The 24,335-nt window shown below is 53.3% G+C and overlaps 1 protein-coding gene across 1 annotated transcript in view; it reads right to left on the bottom strand.

Annotated features, from left to right (window-relative positions):
* The window catches only part of LRP4 (LDL receptor related protein 4), a 51,825-nt gene extending 28,498 nt beyond the window's left edge, over window positions 1–23,327 (bottom strand). Inside the window, exons 1-15 of the mRNA XM_065944668.1 lie at window positions 23,129–23,327; window positions 9,651–9,797; window positions 8,159–8,275; window positions 7,466–7,579; window positions 6,963–7,079; window positions 6,494–6,622; window positions 6,130–6,249; window positions 5,388–5,513; window positions 4,652–4,777; window positions 4,319–4,453; window positions 3,796–3,921; window positions 2,815–3,045; window positions 1,821–1,977; window positions 519–736; window positions 178–354 (exon numbers count right to left, since the gene is read on the bottom strand). Of these exons, the coding sequence (XP_065800740.1) occupies window positions 178–354; window positions 519–736; window positions 1,821–1,977; window positions 2,815–3,045; window positions 3,796–3,921; window positions 4,319–4,453; window positions 4,652–4,777; window positions 5,388–5,513; window positions 6,130–6,249; window positions 6,494–6,622; window positions 6,963–7,079; window positions 7,466–7,579; window positions 8,159–8,275; window positions 9,651–9,797; window positions 23,129–23,180 (2,092 nt within the window). The 5' untranslated portion in view covers window positions 23,181–23,327. The remainder of the gene's footprint in view (window positions 1–177; window positions 355–518; window positions 737–1,820; window positions 1,978–2,814; window positions 3,046–3,795; window positions 3,922–4,318; window positions 4,454–4,651; window positions 4,778–5,387; window positions 5,514–6,129; window positions 6,250–6,493; window positions 6,623–6,962; window positions 7,080–7,465; window positions 7,580–8,158; window positions 8,276–9,650; window positions 9,798–23,128) is intronic.
* Between the last annotated feature and the right edge of the window lie 1,008 nt (window positions 23,328–24,335).

Below are 24,335 nucleotides of genomic sequence, written 5' to 3'. Positions count from 1 at the left end.
GAATGAGTCTTTCCTAAGTCTCCATGTTGTACCCTACAAGTCCAGCAGAGGGCGGAATGAGTCGACACCAGCGCCAACCTTAAATTTCCTTGATGGAAACCCTGGCAACTGTTGACAGGTGCAAGGAAGGTTCTCAGAAGCACTGGGGGCTCACCAGGCGGGCATTGATTTTTTTACCTGCAGGCTGGCGCTGGGGGTGCAGGGTGTGGATGTCCATGGGGAAGTGGAGTTTGTTGCGAATGATCTCCTGGTTCTTGCCAGTAAATTTGTTGGCACTATTGATGCTCTTGGTGTGCCAGTCTGTCCAGTACAAGCTGTCTTCAAACACCGTGATGGCGAAGGGATGCGGGAGGCCTGGGGAAAGTCCAGGAGGACCTCAGTCTACACATGGCCTGTCCGGCCGGCCCCTGGGCCCAGGCCTGGCAACAGTACAAATCTCACCCTCTGCCAAAGGCTTCTGGGGGCTGGGACAGGGTAAGCAGGACGAGAGATGAAGGAGAGTGAAGGAAGGGCCTCACCCTGGCTAATGACAGCCTTGCGGTGACTCCCGTCCAGATTGGCCCTCTCAATGACGTGGTGCTTAGCGTCCACCCAGTACATACGGCGCCCGGCATAATCGATGGTGAGGCCGTTGGGCCAGAAGAGATGGGTATCAGCGATGATGCGGCGGCCAGAGCCATCCATGCTGGAGGCCTCGATGCGGGGGGTGTTGCCCCAATCTGTCCAGTAAATGGTCCTGGGAAGAGAGAAAAGGACATTGAGAGGCATGCAGTAGAGGGCAGGTAAGGTACCCAGCGTCAGGCAGGGCTCTTATCGATTTCACCCAGGGAACTCCAACTGGTAGGAAATACATTCTCCTGGGTTTACAGAGAGTTTTTCAATGTTTGAATTCTTTATTATTATTAAAAAAATTTTTTTGGCCACATCGCGTGGCATGTGGGTTCTTAGTTCCCTGACCAGGGATCCAACCTATGCCCTCTGCATTGGAAGTACTGAATCTTAACCACAGAACACCAGGGAAGTCCCTCAATGCTTGAATTTAAATGTCTCTAGACAAAGAACGTATTCATTTAACAAAAAAATTTTGGAGTATCTGCTGTGAGATGAGCATATCTATCTTTTGGCATTGAGAGCATGGCAGTGAACAAAACAGATAAAAATCCTGACCTTGTGAAACTGAAAAAAATACTAGTGGGATACTACTTAGGACAAGCATTTTCTTCTTGCTCACAGTCTCTACCACTGCCTTTTGTAATTTTCACACACGCACACACACACACACGCCATACACCACACACACACACAGTTTCTAAAAGAGCTAATCTATAACTGTAGGATCTTAGAAGACACCCCTCTCAATTGATTGCACTTAATTTTTAAAAGCCAGAGGCAAAGAACTTCCCCTGCTAAAGACCTTTCTTCTACTTTCTTCTAATAATAAAATGATTGATTTTTATTAATTAGCTCAACCCTATAAACTAATAACAAAAATACGAAACAGCTACCACTTATATGATGTGTGTCAAGCCATTTAAAATGCATCACATCATTTCATCTCCACACAGCTGTGAGGTAGGTATATTTTTATCACCAGTTTAGAAACGAGTAAAATGGAAGCCTAGAGAGATGAACTAGCCCAAGGCCATACAGTCAGTTACCGAAGAGCTGGAAACCCAGGTGCGTCTGGGTGCAGAGCCAAGGCTATTAACATCACACTATGAGGTCCCTCCGCCCCCCAGTAAAGTCTGGCCCAGGTGGCGGAGGAACTGTCCCTAGAGGTTGTAAGAGGATTGTGGCAGCTGGAGTCCCAGCTCGCTCACCCCTCCATGGGGTGCAAGGCGATGGCCCTGGGCTTCTCCAGGTTCTGCCAAAGCAGCACCTTCCGGTGGGCCCCGTCCAGGTTGGCCACCTCAATCCTTGAGGTCCCCGAGTCGGTCCAGTAGAGTTTGTCATGGACCCAATCCACAGCCAGGCCCCCTGGTGGAAAGAGGCCATGGAAAGAGTGTCAGGGCTTCAGCCACGGCCCCTCTGTGCTACAGAAACAACGGCAACTCTCGCACGAAGATGTTTCTTGGGCCAGGCACTCTTCTCACCATTTTACAAACACACGTTTTACCTTAAATCGTCACAACAACTGTGTGAGTTAGGTGCTATAATAATCCCCATGAGGATGAAGAAACTGAGGCAAAGAGAACTCAAGTAACTGTCCGAGGTCGCGCATTTCCTCCTCTCAGCCAATCATACTCCACTTCCGGAATCCTAGCTCCCTGACCCCCGCTGGCCCCGGGGTTTGTAATTTGTGCCTCAGGGTTTTACAGAGGAACATCACCAGTTCCATAAGCACCCGAGTCAAAAGTGCTTAATCAACACCGAATTCTAACCCGCTTCGCAGATGGCCTGAGATGGCAGAGTGAGCTACTGTTTTCTAATCTGCAAACATTTGGATGCTATCTATCTGGGTCCATCAGAATATTCCTAATACGAAGTAATCAAAATGAAAGTCAGAATTAGATGGGATGCCAGGCTGATAGAGAATTAGCACCCGTCTTCCACAGATCTCTGGTTTCAAATGGTTCCATTCAACGAAATTGTCTCAGTATTCTCAATGATCGAGCTCAATACCGAGCAAATATTACAAATCTGAGCCTATAAAATGAATGTAGACTAATGAACATTGTCTGCATTAGAGTTCCATGCAAGGTTTCACCGTGAGATGTTCTGCTGCCTAAAGTTTGTGGGCACTAACGTGTTCCTTCCTTGGTGGTTTTGCACGTGGTGCGGCCCTGCCCCTCCCCACGGGGCCTTGTTCCTTACCTGGGCTCTCCAGCCCTGTAGACACAACCTCCTCCACGTTGCTGCCGTTGAGGTTGGCACGGAGGATCCGGTCCAGGGTGACGTCGGACCAGAAGACAAGCTCGCGCCGGTGGTGGAAGTCCAGGGCGATGGCGTTCTCCAGGTTGTTGAGCAGCAGCGTGTACTCGGAGCGGTGCGGCAGCACCTGCCGGATGTCGATGCGATTGGCGAACAGTAGCACAGGCTCCGGCCCTGGGACGTGGCATAGAAATGGGGCCCCCGCTGGGCTCCAGAGCTGCCCCCTGGCAGCCATCAGCATGCACCCCCACCCCAGCTCCAAGGGGCCCCCTGGCCACTAGAGCACGTCCCAAGCCGTCAGCATCCATCACTACGAGAAGACTGGCAGTCTGCAAAGCGTACATCTCATCCCATTCTTGGGGCCCAGGATTCAACTCACAGCTCCATTTTATTGCGATGGAGAAACATCTCTCTGGAAGGAGCTTATGGTCCCCAGGGAGGAAGGATATAGGGAGGGAATAGTTAGGGAGTTTGGGATGAATATGTACATGCTGCTATATTTAAAATGGATAACCAACAAGGACCTGCTATATAGCAGGAGGAACTCTGCTCAATATTACGTGGCAGCCTGGATGGGAGGGAGTTTGGGGGGGAATGGATACATGTACATGTATGGCTGAGTCCCTTTGTTGTGCACCTGAAACTATCACAACATTGTTAATTGACGATTTTGTTGTTCAGCCGTTCAGTCGTGTCTGACTCTTTGTGAACCCATGGACTGCAGCACGCCAGGCTTCCCTGTTCTTCACCATCTCCCAGAGTTTGCTCAAACTCATTAATTGGCTACACCCCAATATAAAATTAAAAGGCAAAAAAAAGAACCATCGCTCTAACTCTCTACCAATCTCCAAGCACCAGAGCCCCTGGCTGCCCTGCTCAGCTCTCTGCCCACCCAGCCAAATGCCAAGCCCCGCCCCGCCTTACCCAGAGCCTTGCAGCTGCGCCGGTCAGGCCGGAGTTCGTAGCCTGCTTCGCACCAGCACTGGAAAGCCCCCTCGCTGTTGGTGCAGCCCTGGCTGCAGTACCCCTCCTCGGCACATTCGTTCACATCTATGACGACGGAGCAAGGGCAGGAGATCTCAGTTCTACCATCCTCCAGCCCCAGCTCCCAAGCTGACTAGCTCTTTCCTGCCCACACACCCTCCTACTTCCCAGGTCCAGCGGGAAGACTACAGAGCAAGTGGTTAAGGGCTTTGAGCTGGGCTGGGATCCCAACTCTGCTATTCATCGGCTCTCCGACCTTCAGTAAGTGATAACCTCTCTGAGCTTTCATTCCCCACCCCCACCCCTACCCCCCCCCCCCCCGCCGCCTTCGAAACGAGACGGACAACAATCCCCAGCTCCCGGGGCTATTGAGATGAGGACACACGGTCACGTCTCTCAGAGGCCTGACCCCCGGTTAACCCAGCCCCCCGGCCCTGCTCCCGCCTGGGGGGCCCCAGCTCACCCTGGCAGGTGCGCCCGTCCTCGGTGAGCCGGTAGCCCGTGTGGCAGGTACACTGCACGGCCCCCCGCGCCATCTGGCACTTCTGGGCGCAGCCGCCGTTGTTAACATTGCAGTTCTCCTCACCCGTCCGGGGCCCTGTGCCAGCCAAGCCAGAGATGGGAGTTGAGCCCGGAATCCTCCCCCAGACGGCCAACTTGGCATTCCACCTGGGCCACGAAGAACAGCTCCCAGGGCTGCACGCGTCCCTGGGGAGGACTCTCTTGAAGCAGATGGGTGGGGCGCGGCCACAAACCATGGGCGGGCACACCCGGGGAGCGGGGTGGGGACACTCACGGCAGTTCTGCTGTGGGCTCTCATCGCTGTTGTCCCCACAGTCGTTGACCCCGTTACACAGCTTCCTCTGCCCGATGCAGCGCCCGTTCCAACACAGGAACTGGTCCGAGGCACACTGGGGGCTTCCTAGAGGGGAAGATGGGGAGGGAAGGAGAGCCAGGTCAGCGTCGGGCAGGGTTGACGGGGCTTGGGTCAACCAAAAAAAGATGGGAGCCTGTCATTGTCTAGGGCGAGCTGGAGACAGAGGAGACTCAAGGTCGGAGGGTCGGGGCCCAGGGCAGGAAACAGCTCAGACTGGGCTGTGTGCGTGCGTGTTCTCCCCAGGACAGCACAGTGCCATGGTGAGACGGGACGCGGGGCAGAGTGAGGGAGCCCACGCATGTGTCCGGCACCTGTGCGGCTAGGGGAGGGGGCGTAGGGCTGTCAGCTGGAGACCAGTCCTTGCTTGTGAGGCCAGAGCAACAGAGCACGGGCTGCATGTGAGTAAGAATGTGAGAGGCCATTGAAACTCCCGGCCCTGATGCTGTGTTCCAGGCCGTGAGGCTGCGGGTCAACAGATGCACCTGATTTGACACTGGTAACCGAGACGAGCAGGAAAAATCCAGGCCACGGGCAAGACCTGATGAAAGCACCACGCTGGCCCAACTGGAGAGGCGGCAGTAACGCCCTCTTTCCACCTCCTTCCTCCAGCCTAACTACGGGTTAAGGGGCCTGGGGCTCTCCAGGGACACTCTACCTGTGTTCTCACAGTTCTCTTCATCGCTGTTGTCCGCACAGTCGTCCTCCCCATCGCAGCGCCAGGACAGACGGACGCAGCGGCCTGACCGGCAGCGGAACTGTTCTGCCGTACACACCGAGGTGGCTGGGCAAAGCACAGGCTGATGAAAGGTTGACCCCGCTTCAGCCCGAAGCCCCACCCTGCCACCCTAGGCTGCACTTCACGCCAGCACCCACGCCACTTTTCTTTTTTTTCATAATTTTTTTTTTTTATGTGAACCATTTTTCTTTTTTGGACCATTTTTAAAGTCTATATTGAATTGTTACAATGTTGTTTCTGTTACACTTTTGGATTTCTTGGCCAGGAGGCAAGAGGGATCTTAACTCCCTGAACAGGGATCAAACCGGCACCCCCTGTCTTTGAAGCTAAATCTGAACTACTGGACCGCCGTGAAATCCCTTTGACACTCTTCTTGACCCCAGTGTCACAGTTGGTCTCTATGGCATCTCTGTGGGAATCAGAAGGTATCTTTTCCTTGACATTTTACTGCCATCTGCTGGAAAACTGCCATGATGACTATATAAATCTAGAGAATTATATAAGTCTATTGTGGGACTGGCATTCTTTGGACCTAGTACCTTTGTGCAGTGCCCAACCTACACAACTGTACATGGTGGACCTGTCTTAACTATCCTGGAGCTTTATCAGAGGTGGCCTCTCTCTGCTTCCGGCCCAGAGCTTGGCACTGCCCCCCACTCACTGCAGTTGCGCTCATCAGACTGGTCATCACAGTCCGCGTCGCCATCACAGCGCCAGCCCGCATTGATGCACAGGCCGCTGTCACACATAAACTCGCCAGAGCGGCAGGGCTGGTGGGAGGCTGGGGAGACATGCCAGGCTTCTGTCTTTAGCCAGTCCGCACACGCAGTGTCCCACGGTGGACCAGGAAGTCACAGCCCCGGCGCCCCGGCTCCTCCATGTTGACCCCGTAGGGAACCAGGGGCTCTAGAAGCTCCTCTCCTGAGCTTCTGCCCCAGCTGGCACCTGGGCCTCACCCCCGCCTCCCCCAGGAGCTCCTCCCAGCCTGGCCTCCCCTCCTCCACCCCGCTGGCCAGAGTGCTCACAGCAGTCAGACTCGTCAGACCAGTCTCCGCAGTCATCATCGCCATCGCAGTGGTAGATGTCGAGGATACAGCGGCCGTAGGCACACTGGAACTCCTCCAGGTTGCAGGGGGGTGCTGGCACTGCTGAGGCTGCAAGGAGGGCAAGGCGGGGAGGGGCACGCACTCAGGCCCCCTCAGAGGAGAGGGGCCCGGACTCCTCCAAGGGGCCAGGCACTCAGACACAGAAGCCGAGTTTCCTTGGGCATGGCCCTGATACACGGCCATATGCCAGAGGACCAAAGGGAGGCCTCCCTTCTCACCTGGGGCACTTGTTCCCTCCCGGCCCCGCCCAGGAGGAGCTGTTGCTTAAGAACCCACCCTCCCGGCCGGCCCTCGCTGTCCTTTCACTCCTCGGCCTGGCCCTCAGCCCACCGATCGGCGCCCTCTGCCCCCAGCCCAGCCCGGCAGCCTGCGTCCTGGGGCCACTCACGACAGCTCTCCTCGTCAGAGCCGTCTTTGCAGTCCGTGTCTCCGTCGCAGTACCAGTGCTCAGCAATGCAGCTTCCATCGCTGCAGCGGAACTCCTTGTCCGAGCACTTCCGCATGTCTGGGGGCGGGGCGGGGGGGGGGGGCACGATGGGAGAGCAATCCTGCAGGAGCCCCACCGGGAACCCTCCTGGCATCCTCCCTGACTCCCACCCTCGCTGCCCCCCTGGGAGTCTGACTCAGGCCCTGGAAGACTCCGCAGGGTCAGCATAGACTCCTGAGGGGAAAGAAGAGGCCCCAGAGAGACTGGCCTCAGGCTCCCGTTCTATGGTCCCTGGGGTGTCAGCCCCGTCTCCCCGTCCTGCTCTCCTCCAGCTGCTCCAGACACCCCAGGCAGTTCAAGGATTGGGCAGTGCTAGGGCCCCTGAGGCTCTTGCCCCTGCCAAGGCCAGGCCATCCACCAGCCTCCCTGCTCGCCCCCGGCCGCCCCCCGGGAGCACCGCTCACCACACTGCTCATCGCTGTTGTCGCCACAATCATTGTCACCATCGCAATGCCACAGGCTGCGGATGCAGTAGCCGTTCTGGCAGGGGAACTCGTCCTCCTCACACTCCCGGGGGGCTGTGGGCACAGAGCGGTCAGCTGCTGCCGGCCGGGGAGGGGGGCCAGCGCCCGGACTGGTGGAGCGGAGCAGCTCCGACACTGCCCTAGGGAGCCGGGGAGCTGGCTGTCCCCTACCCCCGGGGGGGGGGCTTAGATAAGCTGAGAGAGGAGGTGGAAGGACAAGCGCCAAAGACCATGGGCTGGGGCCTCGTTTTCTTTTTATTTATTTATTTATTTTTAATTTATTTAATTGGAGGCTAGTTACGTTACAGTATTGTAGTGGTTTTGCCATACATTGACATGAATCAGCTATGCGTGTATGTAATACACCACATTAACAAATTGAAAGATAAAAACCATATGATTATCTCAATAGATGCAGAGAAAGCCTTTGACAAAATTCAACATCCATTTATGATAAAAACCCTCCAGAAAGCAGGAATAGAAGGAGCACACCTCAACATAGTAAAAGCTATATGTGACAAACCCACAGCAAACATTATCCTCAATGGTGAAAAATTGGGGCCTCATTTTCTGATTGAAACGCCTTTCCCCGCCAAGCCCAATGGAAGCCGCCCAGCCCCGCCCAGCACTCACGACAGTCCTGCTCGTCCGAGTCATCCTCACAGTCGTTGTCCCCATCGCACACCCAGGAGCGGCGGATACACTTGCCGTTGTCACAGTGAAAGTCGAGAGGGGAGCAGGTGGGCAGCTCTGACCCCGGGAAGGGGAGGGAAGCAGGGGTCAGTCCGGGGCACTTACTCAGAGGCAGGCCCCATCCTTCCCTCTGGCCCTGTCTGAATTACGGTCCCTCCTCACTGGCTACTCCAACTACCCCCGGGCCCCACTAACAGAGAAGCAGGCAGAAACAGCAGCCAAGAAGAGAGAGCTTCCTCGGGGAGCGGTGGTCAGGGGTTCACAGGACAGAAGAGTCCGAGGAACTACCAGCAAAGCAGTGAAGGAAAACATGAAGAGAAACAAATGTATTTCCCCCGTTTGCTCCTATTTAAATGATGACTGACACGCCTGGGCTCGATGTCAAGTTCTAGAACTCATTACTTTTATCACACAAGCCAGATACCCTCTCTTAGCTCTGGGTTCTTCCAACTGTACAATGGGGATAATTATAATTGACTCAGAGAGGTCTTTTGAGATAATGCATATGAAAGTGCTCCATAAAAGTGAGCCATTTACCATCATCGCAATTAGCTAAACTGGTTAGGGGTAATAAGGTCCAGGCTGTAGCTTCACTCTTACGAGACTAATTAGCCTCCCTCAGATGTAGGTGCTGCAGAGGTGGGGGCCACACCCTGGAACCCAGAAAAGTAACTGGCTCAGGAGCCATATTGCTACATATCCAAGTCATGTATCCAGGACACCCTAGCCTGTTGTGTATGTTATTGTACTAGGGGAAATGGGAGACTTAACAAGAATGCAAAATTTCTCACCAAGTTTACGTTATTTAAAAAGGTGTGATTACACAGAATACCAACGTAAGAAACAAATACACTTCATCCACGTATAGCGTGCACATTTAAAAATGTAGAAATATGCAACACAAATACACATGCACACAAACACAGAGATCTATTCTAGGCTGTTTTTTTCCTACGCTTGTTTCAAAGTCTGGTTTAGTAGCTATGGTGGGTGCGTTTAGTCATGTCCGACTCTTTGCGACCCCATGGACTGTCGGCCAGGCTCCTTTGTCCATGGGGATTCTCCAGGCAAGAATACTGGAGTGGGTTGCCATGCCCTCCTCCAGGGGATCTTCCCAAGAACCCAGGGATCGAACCCAGGTTTCCCACATTGCACACGGGTTCTTTACCATCTGAGCCACAAGGGAAGCCCAAGAATACTGAAGTGGGTAAACTATCCCTTCTCTAGGGGATCTTCCCAACCCAGGAATCGAACTGGGGTCTCCTGCATTGCAGGCGGATTCTTTACCAGCTGAGCTACCGTATAATGACTATATGTGTGGAAATATGGGAAATACAGGAGGGTTAAAGTCATACACACTGTGAAGAAACCTCCCACCTGTGCATATCTGTCACCCTCCCAGGAGCCCGGGGCAGGGGGGAGGAGTTCTTACTACATCCGTCCTCATCGCTGTGGTCCCCACAGTCATTGTCTCCATCACACTGCCACTGCGCAGGGATGCAGGTACACTCTCCGAGGGCGCTCACCGCACACGTGAAGTGGCTCCGACCACAGGCACACTCGGGGCTGCTGGCCAGTCCTGGGCAGAGAGAAGAGGAACCAGTGAGGGCTCAGCTCCCAGCCCTCCAAAATCCATTCCGGGGTTGGGGGGCAAGGTAGAGGCGCCAAGTCTAGGGGCACTGTTACCTAGGAGGTCAGAGAGACGACTGCAGAGAGATGTGGATGACGTCATGGTGCCTTCCCCCTCCTCTAGGCACAAATGGTCCAGAAGATACCCTCTGACTTTGGGCTCACAGACGGCCCAGGTCTCCCCTCTATGACAGGGTTTTCTGCACACCCGCAAAGGACCAGAGACAATGACACCAGTTGCAGGGCTAGTGGTCCCGAGGAAAGGGAGCCAGGGAGAGGAGGACGATGCACAAAGGCTTCCAGGCCCTTCCCTCCAAAACCAGGCGGCGTTATGGATGCTCTCGCCTCTATTCAGGAGGGGGACGCTGAGTTAAAATGCTGGAGCCCCTTCTGGGGATAAGAAGTCACACCGGGGAGCAGGAAGCAGCAGACACTTCTGGGAGTCCTACAGTCAGAGCGCACCTCTAAGAAGGGCGACCAGGAGAAGGGGGGACGGGGTGGGGGATGGGGGGGACCAGGCTGCCTTGGGGCAGAGCGACTGCGGGGTGGTGGTGGGGCCTTCCTGTCTGTGGGCCCGGCGGCGGCCTGGAGGAAGGATGGCAGGGGCCGCCCCGCCCCCAGCCTCCGCAGCACGCAGCTGGGCTTCCCTATTGAGCATCCAGCTATCTGCCTGGCCAAGTCCCATGACCGGCCGCTGCGCCCCCTCCCCAGCATGCCCAGCAGGGTGCCCTGGGATGGCGTGTGAATGGCTCGGTGCCCCCGCTCCAGCCTCAGCTGGAACAAAGGGCTCTGCCAGGGTCACTCTTCCCCGCCCCCCCAGCATTCATCTAACCCGCTGGGCTGCTGCAGCTGGGAAGGACGGGGCCACTCTCCCTTGCTCATCTCCCCCACTTGCTTTCTTCTCCTTGTCCTCCCCTCCGCTGGGCGCTGCCCTCGGGCTGGGCTGGAATGGGGAAGGAGTCAGCTCCCAAATGCCACCCTGCTTCCTTTCCTATTTCCCGGGCCCAGCGTCCCTCTCTTGGCTCATCTCCTTGACATCCATCCTCACTTCACATTATATTCCTCGGGCCAGCTTTAGGGTTCAGGGTTCAGAATGAAAGGGTGGATTGCTGTTCCCACCAAAAGCAAACGACAGCTGTTCCCTAGACCCCTCCCTCTCCACGTCCACCCCCCAGGACAAGTATAAGCAGAAAGTAGGGGTCCCTAACCTGCAGACGGATGCGGGGGGGGGGGGAACAGCCGGCCTTTGTGATCTGTGAACCTCTGGCAAAAGGTATGTTTCTGGAGTGAAGGACCATAGCTCTCACCCCACCTTCAGCGGAGGCCTTGCCCTCGCCTTCCACATGCTAAGGGAATTGGCTGCCCTAGAAAAAATGCAGGATTTCCTGCAGAAGCCAGAAGAATCCATCTGAGAGAAGCTGCATCTCTACTCCAAGGCCAGCACGCCTGTCTCTCCAGGTCTCCCTGCAAGTAAAGGATGGAGGATTCTTCCCAGGCAAGCACCGAAGCCCCAGTCCCCTCCTCTCTGGCCTGTTCTGAGAGCACTGAGAAGGAATGGGTTTTGGGTTTGTTTTTTTTCACTCAGACCCTGGGGACGAGAGCCTGAGAAACTTTTCTAAGTGTGATCAGCTCATCACAGCTATAAGCACTGCTTTCGGGGACTCCGGCTGGGATGAAAGAGCAATAACTGAGTATTCCAGAGGACTCCGTGCCATGGGGCTCACCAAGACACTGACCCCCTTCGCGGGGAGGAATGGTGAAGAGGAAGAATAGGCTGCCACAGTGGTTCCCAGTGAAGGATGTTTTTTCTCCCTGGGGGGCATTTGGCAATGTGTGATGACATTCTTGGTTGTAACTGGTGACGCGGATAGAATTCAGAGAATAAAGGCCACAGATGCTGCTAAATATTCCACAATGTACAAGACAGGTGCCCCCAAACAAAGAAGTTATCCAGCCTAAAATGTCAACGGGAGGTTGAGAAATACTGCTAACCCCACAGAGCAGGGAGCAGGGCCACACCACGGAGGTGATCAGGGTAAGGGGATGACCAGAATGGACAGGAGAAGACACGGGAGAGAGGGGAGGAGGAAAAAGCTCTGGACCTGCAGCGGACAGAGCTGGGTCCCCCTGACCAGTTGCACTATCTTGTGTTAAGTACCACAGCCCCCTTAGCCTGGTGTATAAAAAAGCCACAGACTTGTATGAGAGGATGAATGTGGAGAGGCTGATCCATGCCTGGGCATGCCAAGGATGCTCCAGAAGTGCAGGCTGGAGGTGCGGGGACATGAGGATTTGGGGGATAGCTTTTTTTTTCCTAAAAGGCCTTGATGCTAAGAACCTGAGTACCAGGATCAAGCACAGCAGCATCTTAGGCTACCCGCAAGTCAAAAGAAATCCAGGCTAGTGGTTAAGAATTTGCCTGCCAATGCAGGGGAACGGGTTCGATCCCTGGTCCAGGAAGATTCTCCCATGAGGCGGAGCAGCTGGGCCTGTGTGGCAGAATCACTGAGACCACGCGCCTAGAACATGTGCCCTGCAAGAGAAGCCAGCGTGGTAAGAGGCCCACGCATCGCAAGGAAGAGTAGCCCCCGCTCACAACTATTAGAGAAAAGCCCCCACACAGCCAAAAATAATAAATAAATAAATAAATTGTTTTTTTTTAAAAAGGGGAATTCAGTATGTAAAGAAGAGCCTTCAGGGGATTTTTTTTTTTTTTAAGCCTCCCCAACCCCCTTTGGCTGAGTGATAGCAGAAGTCCTGAGTTCCCCCTGCAGACTTCGAAACAAAGCATTCCATCCGGTGGGCATCAAGTTGGTTGTTGAAAAGGCAGGACTTCCTGCCTGTCAGAGCAACATCTGAACGTCGGCATGTGAAGGTCAGGCAGCCGGCGACAGGCAAAGTCTTGGCTTGGGTGTTCATACAGTAAACAGACACATTATCCTCCAAGACTCAGCTCTTCTGGACAACTGTTGCCCCTCTGGGATTCTGGGAGGTGGAATTCTGCCTTTTCACTCGAGTCCTGGCTGGGATCATAAAGGACAGCTTTTAACCCTTTTTAACTAAAAGAATGGTGAGTGAAGAAAGGAAACAAGTGACTGCGGGTGGCAAGACGCGGTCTTCATTTCAAGAAGTGTTCAGTTAGAGCACTCCCCTGGGCTTCTGGCCTTGAACACTATTTCCCAGCCACGCTGCAAGTCTACTTCGGCCGTAAAGGGGATGGGACCTTCGATTTAATGCCGTTCAACAAGGAAAAGACCTCTTCCCAAAGTGTTCACTATCCCTGATCATCCGATAATCCAGCTTTTAGGATACATGTTAATGTGCTCATAGGGCCTTCCTAGGAGGTTAATTCGAATCTCAGCCATGTTACCTACCACTTTCTCACTGCTTTCTTCAGGAAAAAAGAGACATCCACCTGCTTACACTACCAGATACCGTGGAACATGTTAGAGAACATAGATTCCAGAGTTAGAGAGGCTGGAGTTCAAGTCCTGGTTGTACCGCTAACTCTACAACTTTGAGAGAGTTAGTGCATGCCAGAGTCTGTTTCCTCATCCATAAAATGGGAATAACAATAGCTTTACTGCAAAGGCTTTTGTAAAGGTTAAATGAAATAATCTGGGACTTCCCTGGGGGTCCAGTGGGTCAGAATCTGCAGTCCCAGTGCCAGGAGCCTGGGTTTGATCCCTGGTCAGGAAACTAGATCCCACTGCCACAACTAAAGAGCCCACGGGCCACAACTAAGGTCCGGTGCAGCCGAATATATAAATAAATGCTTTTTAAAAAAATGCTCTAAACTTTAAAAATCCATGTAGACTTCTTAGCACAGGGCCAGCACACAGCAAAAGCTTTATAAAAATACAGCCACCACTCACTGAATATTTACCATGTGGTCTCTAAATACTTTTCTAAAATACTTTTCTCACGCTACATCACTGAAGGCTCTCAACAGTCCTGGGAGGTGTCTGTGATTATTATCACCATTTTACAGGAGAGGACTCTGAGATCCAGGGAGGAGAAGTCTGCTGATAAGTCATACAGATACTAAGGGCTGGAGCAAGGCAGGTCAATTCCAGACCCTCTGCCCTTAATCCCCTCCTGATACTGCCTCCCAATACGTGGTATTGCTATTATGAGAGTTTCCAAACCTCTGAGATCCAAAAAGGGAATTGGTAACACTGGGACTTCCGGGTCCTTCTTTCTGCATTCTCATTCAGCAAACGCACAGTGACTTTATGGATTTCAAGCAGTGACCTCTCCTTTTGGCTACTGCCAAGGCTAAAGGCCCATTTCCCTTGCTCTAAGGTCAAGTATGGACCTTAGAAGCAAGCAGAGTATGGAACCCTAGTCCTTTAAATGAGCGCCTCAGTGTTGGTGTTGGTCTGGAAAAGGACAGGACTTCACACAACAAATGACTAAGTTCTGCAGTTTCCCTTAGCACTTTGCAAGCTCCTTTTGCACAGACAGTTGTGTTCTCATTTAATCATTACAGCTGTACCATTTTAAAGGGTAAGGTCATCTGCTTTGGCCAAGGTCATAGGTTAAGTAGGAGAGCCAGGATGGCAGACCCATTCTGATCCCTAGACCAATATTCTTCTGTTACTATGGTCTCAGAATCCGGACTTTCAGTAAAGCTTCTCCCTGAGGCACGCTCAAGTTAGAGAGGCGCTGCTCCTCACCACTTCACAGAATGCTCAGCTCAGGAGGGACCACACCTGTCACTCGGAGGCCCAAGGTGTCCAGTGACTATACACAGCTGCAGAGCAGCTTTTTCAAGTTGAACCAGAAATGAGAGGGCTTAAAGGGTGTCCTGTGAGTATAGGTATATGACAGCTCTCGCCGCATGGAAGTGATTACAATGGGGAAGAGAGAGATCATCACTTATATGAGTGAAGGACACTTTTATTTTTTTCAGAAATATTTATTTGTTTGTTTGGCTGTACCAGGTCTTAGTTGCAGCATTTGGGACCTTCAATCTTTGTTGCGGCATGCGGGTTCTTTAGCTGCAACATGCGGGATCTAGGTCCCTTACCAGGGATCAAACCCAGGCCCCCTGCCTTGGGAACACAGGACTTAGCCACTGGGCCACCAGGAATGTTTTTCTTATAACACTGTTCCTTTCTCCAATGCTGTCTTCTTTTCTATCAACTGGCAGCAATGATGAAGATACAACCTTATTTAATGAGGTTAAGTCGTTTGAAATGACCCTAATCTACATCCAGGCCAATCAAGGGACCAATCCTTGGGCAGGTTATTCAATAAGTATCTCCCACTGAAAGGGAGGCCCATGCAGCAAGACAAAACTGGTATAATTGAAAGGGGTAGCAGCCAAAAGCCGCATGAAAATGGATCTGATCTCACCCAAGAGATACCTGGAGTCAGGAGAGACCCGGGTTTCTATACAGCCATGGTTTGAGAGGACAGAGCTTGCACAAAAAAGCTCTGGAACCAATACCAAGCACGGAAAATGGTTGACAGCAGGAGGCCAGGACGTGCTGCCCCACCTGGGTCCGTGAAGCCTGACTTAACTGAAAGTCTCTGCTCCGTGCCCAGCGGCCCTTGGGGTCTCCTTTCACGGCAGCACTTAGCCCGCTGAGGGACCAGAAGTCTCTTGGCAGGTAGAATCATATGATAAAGAGTTTTGTATCTGTATTCCGTGCGTCGCTCAATGCTTGCATGTAGCGTGGATCATCTAAGTTTGTAAAATGAAAAAATGACAAATTTCTTGAGAATCCTGTGAGAGCTGAAGTCAGAGGGAAAAAGGAAGCCCACAATATGAGAAATAAAAGCAGTTATTTCCGACTTACCCCATACTCAAGAAAACAAGAATCTTCTTTTTAAGGTGGCTACCTACTTGTATCCAGGTAAAGTTTAAGTTCACTCCTTTCTCCAACAAGAGCTCCTTTCATTCACTGTGTTATCAGGCTGAGTTACTGACATGCCATAACTTTCCTTATCTCTGTCTCTCGATCCCTAGAGGCCAACCTTACCTGGTTTGAAAATCTATCTGATAAACTCTTCTCCTAGAGGGCCCTCTCAAAAGTGACACCATGAGACACATGACTATCGGTCCCAACAAGTTCAGTCCTCTCTTGCTAGTTTCAAACACAGAAAAGAATTCTTTAAAGGTCAGCTTCCAAAGTTTTGAGGCAGAAGAGCATAGTGTCAAGAACATGGGAACAAAACTAAGCTAATTACTGGCCATTGGACCTGGGCATGTTATTTAATTTCTAGAAAACTGGGATAAGAGCCCCTACCTCCCACAGATGTTATGAGAATTGAATTAGTTCATAAAAAGCCCTTAGCATAGCCTAAGCTCTGAATAAGTGACAGCACCTACTATTACTTTTACAGAATCTGACTCACTCAGACGGTCTTATCCAGCCACCCCTTGATTAAGCCCTAATATTTCAGGGCTTGAGAGGTCTAAGAACTTGACTGTGTGCCAAGCTGCAGCGCTGCTCCCATGTGTTAAGTCGGTGGTGTGAGCGGCCTCAGGAAGCGACAGGGGACAGTCCTGTGACCACAGTCCTGCTTTACGGCCCTTCTCTGGGGGAGCTTGAAGTACACGGCATCCTTTATCCTTACCTAATCTCTCATCAACCAATTTCTAGGAGGCAAGCATAGAAAAGAGCATTTAGAACCTAAATCTCAGAGCAACTTAGACATGGGTTAGTTTCCTTTTCTGTGAAATGGGGGTAGTGGTAGTACCTGTTTCATAGGGTTGATAGGAGGTTTAAATGAAATAACACATACAAAGTACATCACAGCAGCTATTATTTTGTTGTTGTTGCTGTTACCACCACCATCTTCATCTGAGTGCTCTCTCTCAACCCAATAATGTGGCGATGTCTCCCTACAGGTCCTCAGACGTCTCCTCACCCTGCCCAGGAGCTCAGTCAACAAGACTCCACAAATCCAGCAGGGCTTGGATGCGGCTGTGCTGAGCGGCTGCTCAGAATATCGCTCTCCCCTCCCCCTACATCTCAAAACCCAAGGCCCACAGGATAACACAGGGCTTCAAAGAGCTACAAACCACATCTCCTGGGAACTTTTTAAAGCCTCCCTCCATCGGAAAAAAAAAAAAGCACCCAATAGGTAATTCTTTATGCATTGGAATTCCCTGAGATGATGAAGACTGGAAACAGAGAGGAGAGGTCAATCTGAGATAAAATAGAGACCAGTCCTGATCAGGGTCTTCTGGTATAGCTTAGATGTAAAAAGAGTCTGTTCTAAGAGCCAGTGTGAATTAGAGGGTTAACAGCTCAGGCTCTGGGTTCAATCCTGGGCCAGTTACTCACTAGCTGTGTGACAGCAAATGGCCCAAGACTTACTTTCCCGTCTGTAAGACAGGAATCTAACAGAATCTTCCTACTAAGGATACGGTGAGGAGTAAATGTGATCAAACATGCTAACAATTATCACAGTGCCATGTAATAAAACATGCTAACACTTATCACAATGCCAGCAATACAGCAAAGAGATTCACCAGTGTTAACTGTCCCAGAAGTCCATTTGTCATTTTTGGACTACATGTCCCAGCTTGCTGTGCAAAAATGCTCACCACAGATCACTCCCAGAGGAGCAGAAATTTTCACTTGGGGAAGGCATATTTTAAAGCCTTTCACTTTTTTTGCTTCTCTGAACCTGTGGTTGACATATTTTAAAGACTTTCACTTTTTTTGCTTCTCTGAACCTGTGGTTGAAATTTCTTGTTTAAACAGCAGGTGAGTGTGGGGTTGGCCACGGGGTTGGCGGGGGGTGGGGGGGAGTGGAAAGACGAGGAAACTCCCCTTTCTTATTTGCTTGGTTGCTGTTGTTTAGTTGCTAAGTCGTGTCCGACTCTTTTGCGACCCCAAGGACTGTAGTCTGCCAGGCTCCTCTGTCCACGGGATTTTCCTGGCAAGCATACTGGAGTGGGTTGCCATTTCCTTCTCCCAGGGATCTTCCCAATCCAGGGATTGAACCCACGTCTCCTGCTTGGCAGGCAGATTCCTTACCATTCAGCCACCTGGGAAGCCCTTCTTACTTGCCAGCTGTATGGCTATTAGAACCCAGCATCTGTATTTGATTTCCAGCAGGCTGTAGTCAACCCAACAGAGAAAATATCTCTTGTCCTCATCCAGGCCATGGTGACAGTTCTCCAGGCTGGGGCGAAGGAGGGGACTATTTGGAGCATTTCCCCTACCCCCTGCCCTGCAGGCCTGGCAGGAAGTGGAGCAACTCAGCGAGGAAAGATCACTGCAGCTCCTTCCAACCTCTCGAAGCGTCTTTATTTCACTGCTAATCAGGTGTCCCTACCCTCTACCTGCCCAGCCCTTCACCCAGATGAGAGGCGGTGGAGGACCCTCTCCCCCACCAAAAGGCTCTGCCAGGAGTTCCCCAGCCCCAGAAAACCTCCAGTGATAAATTATGCAGCAGCACCTTTGTGCTGCCTCTCCGCCAGATGGGAGGTTTGCTCCCAGGCTTTTGTTTCCGGCTTTGCTCGCAACTCCAATCCTCCTGGCTCTGCACAGAGGTGAGGGGGGAGCTCCGGTGGGCTGTGTCTGGGCTTGCAGCAAGTCCCCGGTGAGGCTTTCTTCAGCTGGGGCTCGGGCAGCGCCCTTCCCCTCCTCACTCTAACCTGAACAAGCAGGGGAGCAGGGTGTCAGGGCAGCTGGCGGGCGATCCACTCAGCTGTGAGCGAGGATGGGAATGCCTACGTGCCGTGAAAGAATGAAGTTTGCTCGGAAGGGCGTAAAAGGTGCCCAAGGGCACCAAGGATGTTTGCTTCTTGCTAAATCAAAAATGCAGGACAGAAAATGGAGTCAAAGGACCGCCGGGAAAGCTCGAGAATCAGCTCTTTCGAACGGCTGCTCTTGGTTACGGTCAACTTTCCACAACCCCCCCACCCCGCCCCCCAAACCATCACATTAGTGGCACTGACTTAAATGGAAAAAACAAAGAGACCACAGGGGTCAAACTCGACGGGTGAAGAGGCTGGGGGCTGGGTCGTGGGCTTGAGGCTCCAATCTATTCTCCCTGCGTGCCGACAGGATTCCGGATTGAAGACAGTAGTCGTGAAGGAAGGCAGCCCCACAGCGGCCCGGCCCCCCAATTGGGGCAATTACTACCTTATGAGCTCTGGGGCCTGTCCTTTCCCAGGCCAGTGGGAGGGAGAGCCTGGAATTCTAAACGGTTCCAGCTCCAGGAGACCTCAGCCAGCACCTCTCACCCCGGGTCACAGCAACCTTAGGGCGAGATGCCTGGCTATAACCCCGACCACGGGGATGCTCTCAGAGGAAAGCCCCGCCTCCCAGGCCCTGACCCAGGGGAACTGAGGCAGAGTGAGCCTGCTAGACTCGCAGCAGAGCTCCACAGACTTCTTTTCTGAAGTGTGGATAGGAGAGTAAAATGCTTAAGTTTCATTATGTGTTCAAGGCGGGAAAGAAAGGGCAAGACCTTAAAAAAAGAAAGAGAGAGCAAAAACCAGCTGAAATGAATGAAGGGCTGAGCCTCCATTTTAGCACATGACACTGAAGTTTAACTACTTGTTTGCCTGATTCCCATAGTCCAAAGGCAAAAACCATCTCTAATCTATTTATGCAAGCACGCTAGCAAACAACTAACATTTATCTGTGGGACTCTGTGCTGAATGGTTTGAACGTCCTATTATCTCATTTAATTTTTACAGGATCCTTGCATGATAATTTATTACTACTATTCCAGCCCCTTCCTTACAGATATGAAGCCTGAAGTTCAAAGTGATGAAGTGTTTTATACAGGATCACCAAGATGTGGTGAAGTCAAGATTCAAACAGCCTGAGCTTCTTGATCATGGAGCTGTGCATGCAGGGATTAGATTAGCACTTGACAAATGTGTGTCCGGGGAATGAATGAACAAATGAATGGGTGCAGAGCCCAGTTCAGGGAATGCTCCTGAATGTGCTGGGGGAAAAAGAACCTGACCCTGTCAGCTTGAAGCTGGAAGGAGAGTGGCAAGCACAGGCATTCATCAGAGCTATTTATAGGGCCAAACCCTGGCTCTGCCAGTCAACCAGTCGGCATGAAGTCTTTCCTGGGACACTGAATCCCACCAGGCTGAGAAAGGGAGAAAGGTTTCCAAAACTGAAGATAAGATGGTAATCCAGACACAGTCTGGGGTCAGGTGCCCCATGTCCAGGCAACTGTGACAAAGCTCGCAGCTAAACTGTGTCAAGGAATGTAGAGACCGTGGTTGGAACAGGCTAACAGACCTAGTTGGCCACGGGCATGAAGCTGTCACGAAATTGTGAGATGTGTCCAAACACAAAAAAAGACAAGACGGCTTCTTAGTCTCCAAAATTCCGCCCTGTTCTGGAAGCCCCTAGGACTGATCCTCCCTTCAAAGGAGAAGCAACATAGCCAGCCTCTCCCATCTTCCTTCTTCTTAGGGATCAAGATTAGCAGTCAACCCATAGAAAGAGTGAGAAAGGCCTGTAAAACGTCATGTGTTCTCTGCTGGCCCAGAAGATGTGCAAGTCCGATGTGCTCAGTGTCAGACATGGCCTCACTGAGTCCCCTTGCACCTGTCATTCTTAAATCCGTGTGCCAGTCCCAAAGATGTCATCTGATACTCAACAGGGGCCAGAAGAGGAAATCCAAAATCAGTGACAAGCCAGGCCTCTTTCACAAGTCCAGTAAGATCAGGGACAAGGTCAACCCAGCACCGTGACAACATCAGATGGAAAGGAATCCAGTCTCAGCACCACTCTTTGTCACTCAGTCTCAGAAATAAACCCTCTATGTACCAAAGCTTACCTGGAAGATATCTCCAAGACAAATAGGGTTGCCACTCTTCAAATGGTAGTGAATTGTCCGAGGCCTCACCTCAACCCTCAACAGGAAGATACCCAGGGCTATTACCAGTCATCAAGTTTCCTTCCAAAAATCTTTAGGAGTGTTTTCACAGGCTCAGGCCAATCCCACGGGCTCTAGGAAAAGCCCCAAGTACTAGCAGCATCCAAATAAGTGCCTTGAATTTTAGTGTCCTGAATTCATTCCGAGTGGAGGTCAGATCTGTCTCACTGATTGACTATGATACACTGACTTCTCCTTGAGCCCCTGGAACATGGTGTGGGATCCTCCTGGTATTTTTGGTTGAGTGACTGCTCAGTCTCACTGGTGAGCCATGAATCTGTCCCTTCCAAGCCTCAGAGGATGGCTCAGCAGCAGGCTAGGCAAAGTTTAGATCCTGGTGCCACTGAGGGTCCTTAGGCACATACACAGAGAGCCTCCCACACCTTGAAGTTTCCATTAAATATCTTGTCCTTGAAAAGCACCCAAAGAGCGACCAAGAATCCTCTATCCCTCTTCTGTGAAGCACAGAATATACACAATTTTCTACCCCGGTTCTCAATGCAGATGTAGTGTGTGCAGTTTTGACAGCTCTGGAGCAATAAAATCCTCTTGGCCAGTCTCCGCCGGGACCCTTCCAGTTCCCCTTTCCCTAGGGCAGAAGGCGACAATCTCCGCTCTAGCTTTGTTGGTATCCGTTTTAGCTCCCCCCCCCTCCTTTTTTTTCCCCTTCAGTGCCATGCCATTTCCCTTGATCTTTTTCAAAACTTCCTCCAGGGGGCCGGGAGGAAAGCTCCCTCCCCTCGCCTTGCAGCCCGAAGGGGAAAAGCCCCCAAAAGCATAGCTGTCCCTTTAAGGGGCCCATGTGGTGGGGAGAGCAGCTACATTCCTACCCTAGTAGGGCCGCTGTCCCGACACGCCAAAGAGGCTACAAATAACCTTCGAGGAGAGAGCCCGGGAGGGGGAGAGGACAGTCCGGAGAGGAACGTGGGTCGGCCTGGCTACCACTCCGAGAGGAAGAGTTGAGTGCTCGGTGGGGTTAGTGTGGGCATGGAAAAAGTCATTGAAAACCCACGGGTTGTCTAAATAACAGACAGAGAACTCTGTTTTGGATTTGGGAGGTAAACCAATCTTTAAAACAAGTGCTCAGGCATCTCCACGCCCTGCCAGGCAAGTTCCGAAATCTGCACTATTTCCACACATGCTCCCTTTAGGTTAAAGAAAGAATCGGCTACGAGGCCGTGGTCTCCAATCCCCATCACTCTAAACCCCGTCCAGCGCCTCATCCCGGCGGCGGTGGGGGAGAATGGGAAGACTCAGATTCCACCACCACCACCGCCCCCCCACACCCCCCACACCTCGGCTGAACAGAGGTGGGTGAATAGGGTTGGGGTTCAAAGATCAAAGTTCTTTGATCTTCGGGCACCAACTAGAGGCAGCTGCTAAATCTCGGGGTGCACCCACGGTCGTAGCCGGCTGCCGAGAAACAGATTCCACCGGAGCCGTCAACGCAGACAACAGTCGCGTTCGAGCACGAAACAAGTTATTAATAAGGAGCAGATGAAGCAGCAGTCCTCTTGCCATCCCTCCAAGCTCCCCCGAGGGCCACCGCGCGGGCCGGGGGGTGGGGTGGGGGGCTGCCTGGTGAGGCTCGGCGACACCCGCCCCCCTGTCCCAGCCAGGACGGATCTGCGGGAGACTTCCAGCAGTTTCTTCCCTCTGTCCCTCCTCTGCCCCCCTTTCCCCCTCCCCCTCCTCCGGGAAGGACCCAGGGCAGGAAACTGGTTGGTCACAGCCAGGAGAGGGAACCCAAAACACCAGTAAGTGGGGATGCTGCGAGCGAGCAGTGCCCAAGGACCCTCGGCGGGAGCGTGGTCCGGAGTCCGCGCAACTGCTCCCCGAGTCGGGAGGAATCCCCTGAGCTCAAGTATTCAGATTGCACTGGAGCCTCCCTTTGCAATCCTCCCGAGACCCCCTCCACCCCGGACCCTGGAAGGAGGACTATTTACAACTTGTGCTTTAGCGACCATCCTTCCCCGCCTCCCTTTCTTCGCACACATTCATTCGCACCAAGGACACAGAGGCCGTGGGTCAACCCGAAACGGGAAGCACCCAGCTCTTCAAAGAGCAGCGAGGGAAGGAGGGGGCGAGCGCCTCGGGACTCCCCCCGACCCCCACCCCCCTCCACCCAGCCTGGCCCAGACCCGAGCCCGAGGAGCTCCTCGGTCGCCGCTGCCCCATCTCGGGCTGGAGGAGTCGGGGGCGGGGGGGTGGGGTGGAGAGCTCCCGGTCCCCTTCCCCGGCACGCGATCTCCGGGCGAACTGCTTGGAGTGAGAGGGCGAGGGGCTCCCAGGCCCCAGCCCGCGCCGTTCCGCTCTCGGGAAGGTTGAGTCCTGCAGCGGCCGGAGCCCGGGGACAAACTTTCCCGGCTGGCGAGTGCGCGCGAGCGCCGCGGCGCCGCTTACCGTGTGCGCAGAGCAGGGCTCCAAGCAGCAGCGCGCCGCACGGCCGCCTCATGGTGCCGCCGCCGGCGCTCCCTGCCGGCCCGGGGGTCCCGCCGGCTCCCGCGGGACGGCGCGCCGGAGGGTGTCGGCGGAGGCTCCCCCCCAGGGGCCGCGTCCCGGTCCACGGCGGCGGGCGCGCCCCGCCAGTCGCCCTCCGGCTTGCTGCTGCCTCCAGTGCGGGCCGAGCCGAAGCCGCCCCGCCAGGGGACCGGGAGAGGGGTGTCCCGGGCCCTGCCGCCCCGCCCCCAGCGCCGCAGCCCCCGCCGCCGCCACCGCGCCTGGTCCCGCCCCCCGCGCCGGCCCGGCCCCTTCCCGCCCTCGGCCCCCGCCCCCCGGTCCCCGGACCCCACCCGCCGGCGCCTCCAGCGCTGGCCCAGTTCCTCTGCAAGCCGCCCCCACATTCCTAGCCCTCGAGAGAGCCCCCCGCCCACCCCACGCACTGTCCCCGTTACTACTGCTCGAAAGTCCTTAACTTAAAAAAAGTGTCATCGTAGCGGCAACTCTCGGATCCCCGCTCACTCTAGTTCTGGGCCAGAGTGGTGCACCCAAGCTGACCCCAGTCGCCTGGACGTGACCCCGGCCCCCCTACCGGCCCCGAGTCCAGACTTTATTGATGTCTCAGGATACGCAAGGCTTGCTAATGCATAATCCTCTCGGGCTTCACGGACATCAAACAAGGGCCATCAGGGGGCCTGGAGTGCTGTGTCTTCACTAGCGTTCTCACTGTCAAAATTCCTTTTCTGAGATTTCTCTCCGTCCCTCCCTCCCCCCACCCCCCGACCTCGGCCCCCAGTCTGGGCAGCGTTGTTCGAGGGCTAAATAATTCCACGACCTCCCCTTTTCATGTACTCATTTCCTGAGGTGGTTGTCTGGGTCCTGTCGCCCCAGCTCAGACGTCCAGAATTGGCCCAGACGTAGTTCCTCCTCGCTGTCTTTGTAAATCAGCTTGGTTAGCCTCTTCACCTTCTTTGACTTTCTGATCCTGGCAAGGAAGGAAGGGGGTAAGGAAGTTAAGTCTTTACTTGCAGTGGTATCCTTTCAGAGACCTCAGCCTCCTCCCAGCTCCAGTCTCCAGAGCCTTCTAGCAATATTTAACTTTGGGGTTAGTATATAAAGTTGTAAATTCCTCTCTTGTCTTCGCTTTGTGGCCTATGCCTCTCTCCAGCAT

The sequence above is a fragment of the Muntiacus reevesi genome, chromosome 9 (assembly GCF_963930625.1).
Source record: "Muntiacus reevesi chromosome 9, mMunRee1.1, whole genome shotgun sequence".
NCBI lineage: Eukaryota > Metazoa > Chordata > Mammalia > Artiodactyla > Cervidae > Muntiacus > Muntiacus reevesi.
Note: the sequence above shows the minus strand (reverse complement) of the source record. Positions and strands in the feature narration are given on the sequence as shown.